The 14,644-nt window shown below is 31.6% G+C and overlaps 1 protein-coding gene across 6 annotated transcripts in view; it reads left to right on the top strand.

Annotated features, from left to right (window-relative positions):
• The window catches only part of LOC145693363 (juvenile hormone esterase-like), a 1,331,986-nt gene extending 1,321,926 nt beyond the window's left edge, over window positions 1-10,060 (top strand). For 4 of the 6 annotated variants that reach the window (XM_081769289.1, XM_081769291.1, XM_081769293.1 and 1 more), the window contains one exon: window positions 8,822-10,060. In XM_081769289.1, the coding sequence (XP_081625415.1) occupies window positions 8,822-8,981 (160 nt within the window). In that variant the 3' untranslated portion in view covers window positions 8,982-10,060. The remainder of the gene's footprint in view (window positions 1-8,821) is intronic. The other 2 variants (XM_081769292.1, XM_081769294.1) reach the window with 2 other exon arrangements.
• Window positions 10,061-14,644: the final 4,584 nt, after the last annotated feature.

Genomic DNA, 14,644 nt, shown 5'->3' with positions numbered 1-14,644 from the left:
ACTACCCAAATTTTAAATGAAAGTTTCATGCAAAGTGTTCTACTGTACATTTTAAAGAAAATAACTGTAATAAAAATAACTGAATACCACTGAACAGTAAGGCATATAATAAACTAACTTTTGGGGTATGCAGTAGTTATTGATGACTCGCTGTAGAAAATAATGTAAGTGCCAGCTTGAAATTGTTTCACTAATTTAATTTTTTAAAATACGTGTATGCCTTAGTTAAATGTTCATACTTCGTTATACGATAGGTTGTATATCCAACCAATATCACTTTCAATTTGTGAAAAAAAAAGAAGGCATTTTAAATTCAAAACTTAACCTCTATGGGAAGGGGAAGTAGTTACTATTAAAAAAAATAGAACAAACGAGTTTCATTCAACAACGAAAATTAAATAAGGTCGAAAATTAGTATCAATAAATTACAATTTAGGTTTTCTTGAGAGAAGAAAACTCTAAGAAATTTTTTGTTTCTTTTTTTAAAAAAAAAGGAAGTGTGAAAGAATTACATTGCAAGAAAAGAAATGGAAGGGGTTTTAAAAACAAAATAACACCTCTACCGAAAGGAGTAGTTACTAGCAAAAGAATTTTACTCAACAATGAAAACTGAATAAAGTCGAAAATTTGTATCAATAAAGAACTTAGCCCTTATGGATAACATAAAAGAGCTCCTAAGTACTTTTTCTATAGCAAGAGAAATAATTACAGTAAAATATGTTCAGAAAGAAAATATATGGAATTACCTTTGCACTACAAGCTGCTTGAAGTAAAAACTTTAAATTAGACAGTACATTGAATTTGCGACACAAGATAGCGGTTAGGAAGGATTTGATGGTAATTTTACTTGAAATGTGAAGAATGTAGATGGTAATTATTATAACAAGATGTTCATATCAGGGAATCCCTTAGTTCAAGTATTTAGAATTTTTAAATCAAAATAGTATTTAGATTTTTCATTTAAACTGTGATGACTGTTTCTCACTTTTCTATAACATTTTGCTGGCTTCTGCTGTATGCGGTACGCCTTAGAACCGGTTTTCACATTTGTCTATCACTCCCTCCCCTATACCCTTATAGTTTGATCTTGAATATTTCGGCAACAACACATTAGCAAGCGGTAAGACCAACTTTAAAACACTCTTTAGGCTCTACTGAATCGATTGACACCTTAATTGTCTTTCTCAGACAATTTCTGACAAAACCGGCCTTTACACTTTGATCTTAAATATTTCGGCAACTACTCGACATCAAGTGACGAGACCAACTTTAAATCACCTCTGAGGTCCTACTGAATCGATTAGCATCTTAATTGTCTCTCTGAGACTATTTGCAACAAAACCTGTCTGCTATCATATTTTTTATTTGTAAACTGTACTGAAAGGATTCATTCTTTCATTTGACAACATCGCATTTGGCAACGTCAATTCAACGCTGCAGTAAACATTATTGTTATTATCATTATTAATGTTACTCTTATTGGTAGTAAAGCTTGTTTTTAACTAGTTTTGCACGTTAGTGAACGTCAAATATTATACTTTTCGAGTTGTTTCTGTAATACGTTTATTGTGTGAAGATAGTTTAATAAATATCGTAATGTTATCAAGTGCAGAATAGGAATATAGTGATCAAAACACATGGGACTGTTCTGCTGAAACACCACCAGAACATTCACAGAAACGACAGAAATACATTGTGAACTTATATGTATTTATCTTATGTAATAAAAAATAACGTCAGTGTGTATTGTTTTAATATATTATTTAGTATGTAATTGCTTCAAAAATCTAATCTTGTGTTGCCGTGTTCTATAATTTTAGTTTCAAAACATACTATATAAACATATAAACATATAAACCATATAAACTATATCCGTAATTTCCAAAATTTTAAATATTTTATTAAAAATTGTTAATACATGTATGCACCGAACTATGTATTAGTAAAATATTCTAACTTAATGAAATTTAATCATTGTTCTACACCAAAATTTAATGATCATATTTCTTTTCTATTCCCTGAAAAAAATCCCAAATGCGATATAGTATATTTTGGAAACAAGCTCCTCAATTATGTGACATTAAACCCGTATCGTCAAATAACGATACCTTCAACATCATGATTTGTAATTAATATATAAAACACGAGTTTTCTTTGCTCTTTCGTAAGTATCAACATTACTTATTACTTTGGGTTTATAGGCTAATTTCACCTTTATGTCGTGTACTTGTGCAACACAACTTTGACTTTGCATCTGCAACTTTTCTGCTTTATCACTGCTTTCGCTAGTTACATTCGTTCAGCAGGTTAACAAATATTACTACTTTCACCTATCCTCCCACAGCTATGTCGGATGGACGTATGCGGATCCTTTTTCTTAATTAATTAACGATATCGTTTGTACTATGTCTGTATTGTTTAACCTACTCGTTCTGTGCCTCAGCTACGTTAATCTGTGCTTTATCCGCAATTGGTGTTTTTACCTCAATGCACTCTTGGAAACCTACATACTCGAAATCATGACACGCGTAATCTTTACAGGCTTATTTGCATTAGATTTATATGCTAATATTCACACCATATCCTCGATAAATTTTGATTGCATTCACTCTCGATGCGTCGTTTCAAAGTTTACAATTTCTGTGGTCTATTTTGAAACCACATAGTTATGTTTCAATAATTAGCTTCTGTAACCTGCTCATGAGACTTTGCGTCATAACATGCAGTATCTTCTTTTCTCCAACATTGTAACTATAGCTGCAATGAACCTATATAACACTTTCCTATATATAGTAATGAAGTTGCTCAGAAGCACTGTACTTAGATATCTATTTTTTAGTCATTTCCGTTATTGTTCTTCTTCTGACTTACGTTACGTATATTTCTAATTTCGTCTTTATGTTCTTTTCCGATAACCTTTGCCTGAGTATTAGTAAAATGTACGTTCGTAACCTAACTATATCACTGTGCTCGGTTTCCAGACTCATTGGTTTACTCTCTGCTTTCTTGCAATTTAGCTAAGAAAGAGGCTACCGTCTGGTGACTTCCTTCACTAGATTTCAAATCATCCGTATGTTGTATGTTGTACTGTATAAATTGCGCAAGGTTGTCTTCTACGGGAATACTGATCTCATGACCTAGGACACCCTATCTATTCGTGTGCGCTTCCTGTTACATACTCTCTAAAATTTCTCTCAATAAAATTCACCTGAATAACTTGGCCACTCATATAAACTACGTAATGGTCGATTTTAACATTAAAAAAAAAATTTTCAAAAGAATTCTAAACATTTACTAATATGTTTTTTGAAATATTTTCTAAATGGTGCTACTTGTCAAATAAATCATAATTAATTTTTCACTTCCAAACAAAAGAAGTCAACTAAAAATGTAAATGATACTACTACGTTCCACAAAATCCTAAAGGGTGATTCACTAAGACATATAGACTGTCAACGGTTCAAAAGAAAAAAATGCAGAGGTAAAAATGTTTATATTAAACACATATATTAGAATTGTTAATGCACGATTTACGGTAAGATATTACTTTGTTTTCCAAGGAGAACAAAAACTATTTTACTCTTGCATTCATTTATCAAAACAAAAAGATGATCTTCGATATTCTCAGCGACATTGTATTCAAAATTCTGAAATACAAACTGGGGAGGAGGCAACCAGAACCCAGACTGTGATAGGTATATCATTAGTTTACTATAAAAAATCAAAAATTCATAAATAATAGCTTCAAATGTTTTGCTTCGCCTCGAAAGGATGTTTACATCATTTTCAAATTGTCTTACTAAGATTAACAATTTCTGTTTGCAAACCTTACTAAAATATCGTTAGGAAATATCTCTAATTTTCTTCCAATTCTTTATGGAACTGTTGGCGAAATTTTAGACTCATTAATCATTAATTCCTTCAAGAAGTATCTGGAACTAAAAATTTCGTTATGAGACACGATGACCCTCAATAATGTAACAAAAGACAATGAAACATATTAAAACATAAACAATCGTTCTTTCTTAGTGCATATCATGTGCTAAATTTCCATTTCCAGGTGCTATACTAAATAAGTTTCTAATTACCTTATGCACAAATATAATGATATTGTGTATTTTTAACATATTTACTTGTATTTACGGGCAATATGCGCTATTAAAATTTGCACAAGCTAACTAAAAGAAGAACAAGAAAATTAAAAAGAACTAGAATTATTATTATTATTATTATTATTATTGATATTATAATGGATGTTCAGTTAATATAATAGTCCGAATGTGTTATTGGTCGTCATAACAACGAGAAATATAAGAGATAACAAAAGGATCCATCATGTATAATCTACATGTATGCTATTTAATGGGTGTAAATGTTTCCTTCACTACGTATTATAATAAAAGGTAATATCAAGATGGAGTGTTTACGTGAATTTTGATAAAATAGTAAACTAGATTATAAATATTCGAAGTGTGGCTATAGTTTAACACTATGAAATATACAAAAATAAGTAATCACATTATAAATTGGTGTTTTCAGCCACGAATTGCGTCATATAAAAATTTGGTATTTTCGGCATCAGGATTTCTGGAGATTGGTGAGAAAATAAGTAAAGAATCTCCTAAATAACTAACTTGAGATTGATTTTAAGATTACGTAGCAGTTTTATCAAGAAACATTTTCAGAGATATTAAAATGAGTGTTAATGGGAGTGAAAATAGACATGAAGCAAGTGGCAATATAGAAGTGAATACATCCTGAAGGATAGATTACCTTTTCAAACGACTTACTGAGCACCTGTTACTGATTGGGCGAACAAACCCACTGTTAGCACAAGAAATTGCGCAGATATTGAGGCAGGCTTTACATCAAAACTCCGTAAAAGTTGTTGAAGCTAAAGTTAATGAACATACAGAGCAGAGTAACGGATCAAAACAACGAGGATGCCGAGAACTGTGGTTATTCCCAAGACAATCAGCACGTTTTACATCAAAATTCCGTAGAAGTTGAAGCTAAAGTTAATGAGAATACAGAGCAAAGTGCAATGGTTCAAAACAGCGAAAATGCGAAGGACAGCGGTCGTTCCGAAGGCAATCAGCAGGACACTAGAGTTTCTTTCAATTTTTCATCAAGTGATAGTTCACAGACAAACAGGACTCACAGTGCTTCGATTCTGTTCCTGTTTCGCAAATTCTTGAAGTAAATGGAAACAAAGAACTTACTTCTGCTAACGTTGCGAGGCTAATCAGGGAAGGCAGCGATGATGGACATGATCGCAAGCGAAGAGATAAGTTCCGAAGAAAGAGGACGAGGTACAGAAATGGAAGTCAAAATGATCGGCAAAGAGAAGAATGGGTTGACAGAAAAGGTAAGGAGTCAGATAAAAGTTATCCGCCGAACAGAGATGAGGCTATTTCTAAAAGGCAGGACAGAGACACATCGAATGACAAGAGGAAGGCTTCATGGAACAAAAACCGTGGTAGGATAAACTACCGTGAATATTGTGGAAAAAATAAGTACAGCCCTGTTAAGAGACACAGCATTTCGACACCAGTCAAACGGATGAGACCAGAACCTAATTTTACTTGTAATGTAACCAAATCTAATCCTAGTAGCAACAGTAATAGTAATCTTGTAACCGAACCAAATTTGAGTAGGAACAATAATAGTAATTTTACTATACTTAAGAAACATGTAATCATTAGATCTAATTTAACTCGAATTGAATTTCGTAGAAATTTCATAGATGGCAAAAATTCTCAAGATAGGAAACAAAGGACTGTAGAAGTAAATAACGTGCAACACTGTATTCCGGCTTATGACCTTCAATACAATTTGAATGAATTCGTTGGTCACGTAACTCAAGCTAATTTTGTGGCGTCCGAAAGAATATATTCATTTGATTCTTGTTTTATTTCACGGTAAATACCGTTATGATTCCATTTGTTATTTATGCTTTATTTGAATTCTACGAAGATAATATAAATAAATATCCCTGATATAAATTTCGTAATATACAACAAAAGACCTAAAATATAAATAATTGTTATTGAAGTTCTGTTAACCATGCTAATTTTTAATATGGTAAAAGTCCAGCGTATAAGACCATATTTATGTATCAAACAAATTAATCCTAAAGTTTTCGAAGTAATAGATGTGAAAACTGGTAAATTTTGGATTTACGCAATATTGATGAAAAGTTATGGCGTCCTTCAAAATATACCAAAAGTAAATGGATGCAATTAGTTAAGACATTGGTTCTTTCTGAAGTTGTGTCCAAAGTTAACATGAATGACATTTAATCTTTAAATTAATTCTTAATATAATTTCTTTATTTGTGAAGTTGATTATCTAGTTGTGTTCTAGATATTGCCTGTATTTCATTTTTAATTTGTACTTTGAATATACAACGTATTTAATCCTATCTCGTTCAAAAGAATAATTATATGAATGTCAAAATAATATTTTTTCAAAATCTTCTTAGTTATGCCTGAGAAAATAATATAGACTTTGTTAATTTTTAACTTATGACAAGTATTAATGGCCGCGAAAAGGACTTAAAAATAAATAACTTTTATACCGTAGTTTTGAATGTACCTTCTTTTTGCGTCGATAAATTGTATGAATATCTAAAATAAAATTAATTATGAGAATTAGAATAAATAAGAAAATGACACTAATATACCCAAGTGAATATTATATATAACTATATGAAATGTAATTTTGTATATACGAGGGTCATTCAAAAACTTATGTAATTAATATGTAATATCTAACGGTCCAGGATTCTTTTTTATTTATTGTAAACAAAAAAGTCCTATTTTTCAGGCGACATTATATAACGATATAGTGTATTTTTAACATATTTACTTGTATTTATGGGCAATATGTGCTATTAAAATATGCACAAACTAGCTAAAAGAAGAATAAAGAAAGAACTAGAATTTATTTTATTTCTGATATTATAATGGATGATCTGTTAATACAATAGTCTGACGATATGTGTTATTGGTCGTTATAGCAAGGAGAAATATAAGAGATAACAAGAGGATCAATTTTGTATAATCTACATGTATGTTATTTAATGGGTGTAAATGTTTCCTGCATTACGTATTATAATAAAAGGTAATATCAAGATGGAGTGTTTACGTGAATTTTGATAAAATAGTAAACTTGATTATAAATATTCGAAGTGTGGCTATAGTGTAACGCTATAAAATATACAAAAATAGTAATCATATTATAAATTGGTGTTTTCTGCCACGAATTGCGTTATACAAGGAGCTATTTGTTAATAATTTAATGTTATTAGTGATTGGTGCCTGTCCCTGTCCCAGGCGCTGTATATTGCAGTCTTTAAGTACCATGACCTCTTTCGGAACTTCCATCTGGAGAGTTAGCTATGCTCTGCCCAGAAACGCACCTTCAACGAAGTCAGAAAAAGTTTTGTCCCAGGAAGCCGTAACGATATGCGAACTATTGTGCTGCTCATCACAAGTTTCTTTGTACGAAAGGTAACGAACCCGATATTTAGTTTTAAGGTAAGTTAATGATGCAGCCGAAAACTAACCTGAATAGCACAGAGACGAGATGAGGTGAACTGAATTTACAAAAATGTTCTCTATATACTCACCTTGTATCCACAATACGCTTACTTGGGTGTTGATTAAATATATATATATATACATCGACATGTTTCTTAATCGCCAGAACAAACTGAAGCACTACACAATACACTACAAGGCCAAATTAACATTTTATGTACTCTAGAATTCTTGTTGTTTTTGCACGTATCACTTTTATCAATAAGCGTCACAAACGCGTGAAGTTTGTAATACTTGCAAATGAACGTTATTCAATACGCACATAACAAAGGAGTATTGCTTCATTTATAACTATTATATTAAACATTATATAAAGAGACTACTTGTATATACGCGTTTACCTTGATATTTGCTTATGAAGGGTACATTACTTTCTAACCACTTCACAACTTGTTGCTCAAAACCGAAGTCTTCTCACGTGACTTCTACATCATTTTATTTGTTTTAAGATGTAAAATTAATCTTGTATCTTTCTCAAGGGAAAAAGTAATTAATGTATAGATATTAGAACTTTTTAATACAATAGAAACATTTGATATTTATAATTCTTATTATAGTTATTATTTTTATTCAGTTTTAGCTATCTAGACATTACTAAAATAGAAAGCTTTTGACTTCGAGAGTTTTACATCTCTATCACACACGTTAAGTTCCAATCAAATGACGCAGTATTTAAGTAATTCTCCTTTCTCGTCCCTTATTTATCTATCACACACATTTACACCTAGAGCAATGTTTTAAGCATCATATTCTTCCTTTTTTCTCTTTTCCCTCGAAAGATGTCAGATGGGTGGAAACAATATACTAGCGTTGGGCGACTTGTCCAAAGATACGTACAAAATACATATGTACAATATCTATTATTTGTAATATATTGTAGTTTAACTGGAAAAATTTAAGAAAAACATTCCAGTCATACCGCTTATTTCGGGATTTCTATGTTGACTCATGGTATCAGTGTTCAGTCGACATTGCAATTTTTAAGATATATCTATCGGTTATTTGAACGATGATAGGGTGGAAGTCACTAAAATACTTTCTAAATGAACTTATTTTACGGTGTTCCTATGTTCTAGTCTCTCAGAGCAAATGTGTACGTTATTATTTGTGCAAATATTAGGTACAGTCTTACGCACTATACAAGACTAAAATATAAGCATACTTATACATAAATATCTAAGTATATGAACATAAATATATATATTTTTTTTCTACAGGAACCCTACTCCAGTGACTGCTCCCGTCAACGGTGTTCCTAATTGGTTACCATTTACTGAAGATAATGGATTATATATGCACATCGATGAGGAATTTACTGTTCAAAAAAATTTCAAGAAGGAATACATGATCACAATATCTGAAGGTTTACCTCATTAGAAATTTGTATATATCGTGGAAAATAATATTAGATAATATTCTAGGATGAGTGAACAGTTCGAACGTGTTTTCCGACAATACTGTACCAGCTCTAAGCTTTTAACAAACACGAATACAATATAGAAAGAAAGTTCATAAATTCGGCCACCTAACTTATAATACGATTTACAAAATAACAGTGCTTGCCACCACGGCATTTATAAATACAATAAATTATTGATAACTTCACTTTTGATAGTTCGGTATTCCTTATAATAGAAGCCACCAAAAGAAAGATCCGACTCCTTTAAATTTTAATTCAATTTGTAAAGATTCTTAAGTAAGTTACTTTGTTATATTCTATAACAACGGATCATAATTGTGTACGTTGTAGTCTTACATTAATTTAACACTCACTCTTTTTAACTTCTTTAGTCGATATTACTGTTTCTTGAAAATGTATATGTAAAATTTTCATTTCTTTTTATATTAAAGTAGATTTTAGTCCACGTCTTTTAGTGAAAGGATAATTGTGAACAGTAGCAAAGTTTGTTGCGTAGAAACAGAGTCCGTACGATTATATAAGTAAGAAAAACTATAAGAAATATCGGTGAAGGACATAAGGTAGTGAGGAACCCTAGAAGACTGTCGATGAAATGGAACAGTTTCGTTCTCAGGAATTTTCCGAAGATTCAGTAGAAGTTAATACTTTAAGTGGTACTATAATTATACATTATAAGTGAATAGTAATAATAAAATTGTTTTAAAAAGAATAAATTAAAATAATTTATGTTATAGTGTGGCTTTTAAACCTTCCTTTTCCATGTAGTCCTAAGTACCCTTGATTGCATGAACGTATAGTTAATAGTTCTACTGTATACTGTTCTTAATTTCGTTTCACATCAATTTAGAATGTAGTATTCATAATGAAATAAGTGTTGCCAATACAATGAAATTTGTGTATATTTTTTTCTACTTATAGCTTAGTTTGCGTATATCATTACAATATTTTGAATATAAAATATATATTCTTCTCAGTGCCTGTATTTATGTTTTCGTAAACCTTCAAACTACTCAAATAAAGTTTAGAAAATACAATAGGCCTATAACAATTTTATTTTAAGTCATTCCCAGGAAATTTATTTATGTATTAGCAACTTGACAATATATTCAAATGCGTAAAATTCAATCTTCATATTGAAGTGTACATTGTAACATTAACACTCTAATCTCAATTCACTGTGAGAATGTTTGTTTATAACTATCGGAACGTCACTAAAATATGGAATATTTTTGTTAGAATAAAAGCAGTTTCCTTAATAGTCCAGTGGATCGTGGACGTAATAAGAAATTAAGTTTTTCTTCGCAGGATTAATGTAACAGTCTCATCCATTCACATTCTAAACTTTCAGACTGATACGACTTCTTAAGTCATAATCGTGGATGAAAGACTAATGAAGGTACATATTATTTAGGGTTTAGCTAATTTCTAGAGAACAGATAATTTTGAAAGGAAATTAGCGGGAATTTTGAAAGAAAAGAAAATTTTCTTTCAAATAGAGTTTTCAGTGTTTATAAGACTCATCATGCTTTAGAAATAATGGTAAGTTTTTCGAAAATTAAAATGAAACGAGAATTGTCACTATAATCAAATTGCTCAAATGATTTTAGAGATTAATGGTCATCATTCAGCTCTAAATGATACTCCTTTTTATATAGGGCACAATTCTTAACAATCCCTTTTCTTAAAAATTAGGACACGTTTCGTCCCCACTCCGAATCTTCCTACTACTTAAATTATGTTTTCTGTTGCGTCATCGTTTCTTATTTAATGGAAACAAATATATTAACATCGTTCTTTAAAATATTTATACACTCCTTTTGATAGAATTAGGGAATGAAGGTGGGAACGGGCTCACATAGGCAGGAAATGTCAAAAAGATTACCATTGTATTGATTATTACATCTGATTTATTGTCGCAACGTTCTAATAAGTATTTGATATTTACTCTGATTTTCACGAAGCTTTGCACCCCTTGTAACCAATGCAGACTGCAGTCCAGAAATGTTCCCAACTAATTAAACAAAAAATGTTACATGTTATTTTGTGCTAAGAAATGAACAAACTGAATGGGGAAAAACAATCAGATTAAAAATGAAATGGCATGGGCTTGTGATAGGAGAATCAGGAACCATTTTCTCTCGTCTGCAGTGGCGTACGCACTGCTCTCCTGAATCTTTGAACTGCTATGTAAACGCAGACACGCACGAGGACGAAAAAGGGCAGAAAGTTAAATTCCAAAAAGCAGTGTAAATTACAACTAAAACTTATTATTCCCACTCTTAAAGTTTCCTCTAGTTGAGAATCTATCTAAAATGTGAGGATTCAGAGTCACTATTACATGGTGACTTAGTGGCTCTACTAGCAGATCTATGATTGGATGAATAGATTATAGTTTATCGTCCCCTTCAGCAACAAGGCTGTATGAGATGTGGCTCTACATCCTAAAGTAGGATAATAGGTTTTTCTAACCTTCAAAAGAGGTGCCGCCTTTGATAAGATAAGTAATCTACTGTTTAAAGATGGATAAGGGTGATACGTAGTGTGTTTCACAACCAAAAAGCTGATGAAAGAGGATGATGAAATTGTGTTAGGGTAGGAGGAAATTTTTTCCTGGAGAAAATTAAATGACACCCAAGGTCATAGTAGATGATCCCTACTGCATGATTCCTGGTTGAAAATGGCCCCCAGTTTATGTAACTTTTAATCCCTCGTAATAATTACTCGATTAATTTAATTGGTACGTACGGCAAGCCATACGCCTTGTTAAAATGTGGCCCACGTTTCCCAGAACCCTTCCCTGCTTTCTTATTGGTTCGTCATATGGGTCCTGATGATCCCCAGGACACTTCTTTGCTTGTGACGCCCATAACAATCACCTATACATATTCGAATATGGTGTGAGCATACTACAATTACTCGATGTTAAAATAACCTGTAGGATTTTGATATAATAGAGTGCACCTGGGCCCTCCAGGGACCATATTATTTGTTCTTTGTATTATTTATAATAATACTCGTTGTTATAAATGGGAGGGAAATCTTTATTCATGCGGGACTTTTTCAGTCTTTCGTGTTATTTATAATAACACTCGAACAATATGTGTGTGTCAGCATATTAAAGGCGGAACGTTGTTCTCGTACGTCTTTCGCTGGTGAACTCAAGACATGAACTTAAGTTTTCGCGCGCTTTTGGAACACGGAGGAAGTGACTTTAGTGCCATTAGACAAAGTTGTTGAAACAGCGATAACTAATCATGGACGCCGACGTATGACTAAACAACATGTGACCATTAGATAAATTTGTTGACGCCGCGATACTAATCATGACCGTCGACACATGACTAAACTACACGTGACCATTAGAGAAATCTGTTAATTTTACACGATGTGAACACGTGATGGATATGAAAATACTTTAAGTACATGTCATAAGAGATAAAATATATAAAGATATATCATGCAGTCGTATGAGAAAAACGATCACTGCGATAGTAATATTGACGCATCGTCTGATGCTGAAACATTATATGAATCATCTTCAGACGAAGAATTTGATATTGATGCAGTAGATTCACCAGCGCTAACAGTTTCAGAAACCCCAGCATCATCACCAACATCATCAAGATTTTGGAGTTTAGACTGTTGTTGTAATGGTCAAAATGTAGACCGAGAATGTATAAAGAAGGCTATTGAAAAATGAGATTTCAACGATACATTAATATGTGATGGATGTGGAGAAGGATCCTATCATTATTATGCTCATGATTGTATGAATGTAGCCCCAAAATCATTGGAAATCCGTGCTGGAGTGTTATACCAGGCCCCAGTGTTGAAAAAGATGTGTTTTACCTCTATGCCAATACGCACATTATTGGAATATTAACAAGAGAAAAATTTTATGAAGGATATCTGGAATTATTAAATGATACAGACTATCACCCGGAATTACCAGAGGTTCTATTAAGAAAAGACAGACGGAAATCGAACAATCCAGAGTGAAAAATGTATCCGAGTAGTTTTAGTGTTTCACGTGTGTTATGTAATGCTGAAAATATTAATGTGAATTGTCTATTAAAACAATAAAGGTATACTTACCTGAGAATAATCCAACTCAATGAATGGAATGCAAATTAAATATTCTTCATGATTGTACTCGTCTTCAAAATACTGGATCATTTGAAGGGGAGTATTTATCTCTTGATAAAACTCTTGGTGAATTATTAATTCAGGGCACAAATGAAATTTCACCATGCGTAAATCAATATATTATTGATATTCAAGATTTTAAAATATCTGATAACGAATTTATTATCCGTGAGTTTTGTCTAAGCGCATGTGATGATACAGTAAATTTCCATTGCTTGGTAAAATCATCAATACAATATAATTTATTGTCATTAGGTTGCCGAAAACAAATTGATTGGTTAACATTAAATTTACATGGTCTGAACTGGGATAGAAAACTGGATATACTGTATCATTCATACGCAACCTTGTATATCAATTATGCTCAACGAATACAACCTATTATTGTAAAGGTCTAGAGAAATCTCTTTGGATTAAGAAAATATTTGCATTAGATACTGTTATTGATTTAGAAACAAAACCTTGTCCACCATTAAATGAATTGTGTGGAAATGCATTTAATGAACATTGTTCTTTTCACAGAAATGTTGAAAAGAAATCAGGGTGAGCATATCGTAACGCACAACAATTGAATTACTGGTGGAAATATGAAAATTCAACAGCATTAACTAATGCATTATCAAGAATGTAACGGGGAATTGTAAATTAAATGCAGTAATATAGTTTTAAAAAATATTGTAAAAATAATAATAATGAAATATATATATATACAATAATAAAAAATAAAAACTTATTTGTGTTTTCTTTTTAAAATTTTGTTTACATGGTTATAAACAATATCATCATTCTTTTTCAAATTTTTGTCGTTAAACAATTTTAAACAGTTTTCAAATGATTGAGTAAAAATAATATGGTGCAAAAAGAATAAAACAAAATATCCGCACATTACAGAATCATCGTCCTGATATTGTTCACTGTTTGTAAAAAATATTATAGTATTTTTTGATAAAAAGTTCTTTATTTCCTTGGGAATGTCCATAGCAAGACTCTCAAAGAAGAAGCCATGTTTTTTCTCATCAATGTACACTGCCACCCAGTGGGAACCACTTGAATCGGATGTATCAAGATCAATTACAAGTGCTGCAGGGGGTTCTACCATTACAAGAAGTTTGTCAATAGGATAAATTCCACTAACACTTGCACCAGTCACTTTAGCAATCACTACCACTTTTAACAATTCGTCACTATACATATGATTATTATTTTTTCTTAATTATAGTAGGTATGTAATTATCACTGTTATCCACATGTAAAACATAATCATACACTTTTACATATTCACTATAATTAATGCTTCATGAACACTGCACCTATATTGTCCGAAACGATGTTTATTATGTGCACACTTGTGAACGTAAAAACTTAATGCAGTATACTTTGGATAGTCTATTTCTTCCAAATTTGTAACATTTTGCAGAATTTCTTCAAGAAAACATTTCCTAGTTATTCCATACGTGTAAATACTGGTAGTATT

This window comes from Thermobia domestica, chromosome 8, assembly GCF_964235325.1.
Source record: "Thermobia domestica chromosome 8, izTheDome1.hap1.1, whole genome shotgun sequence".
Lineage (NCBI taxonomy): Eukaryota > Metazoa > Arthropoda > Insecta > Zygentoma > Lepismatidae > Thermobia > Thermobia domestica.
Note: the sequence above shows the minus strand (reverse complement) of the source record. Positions and strands in the feature narration are given on the sequence as shown.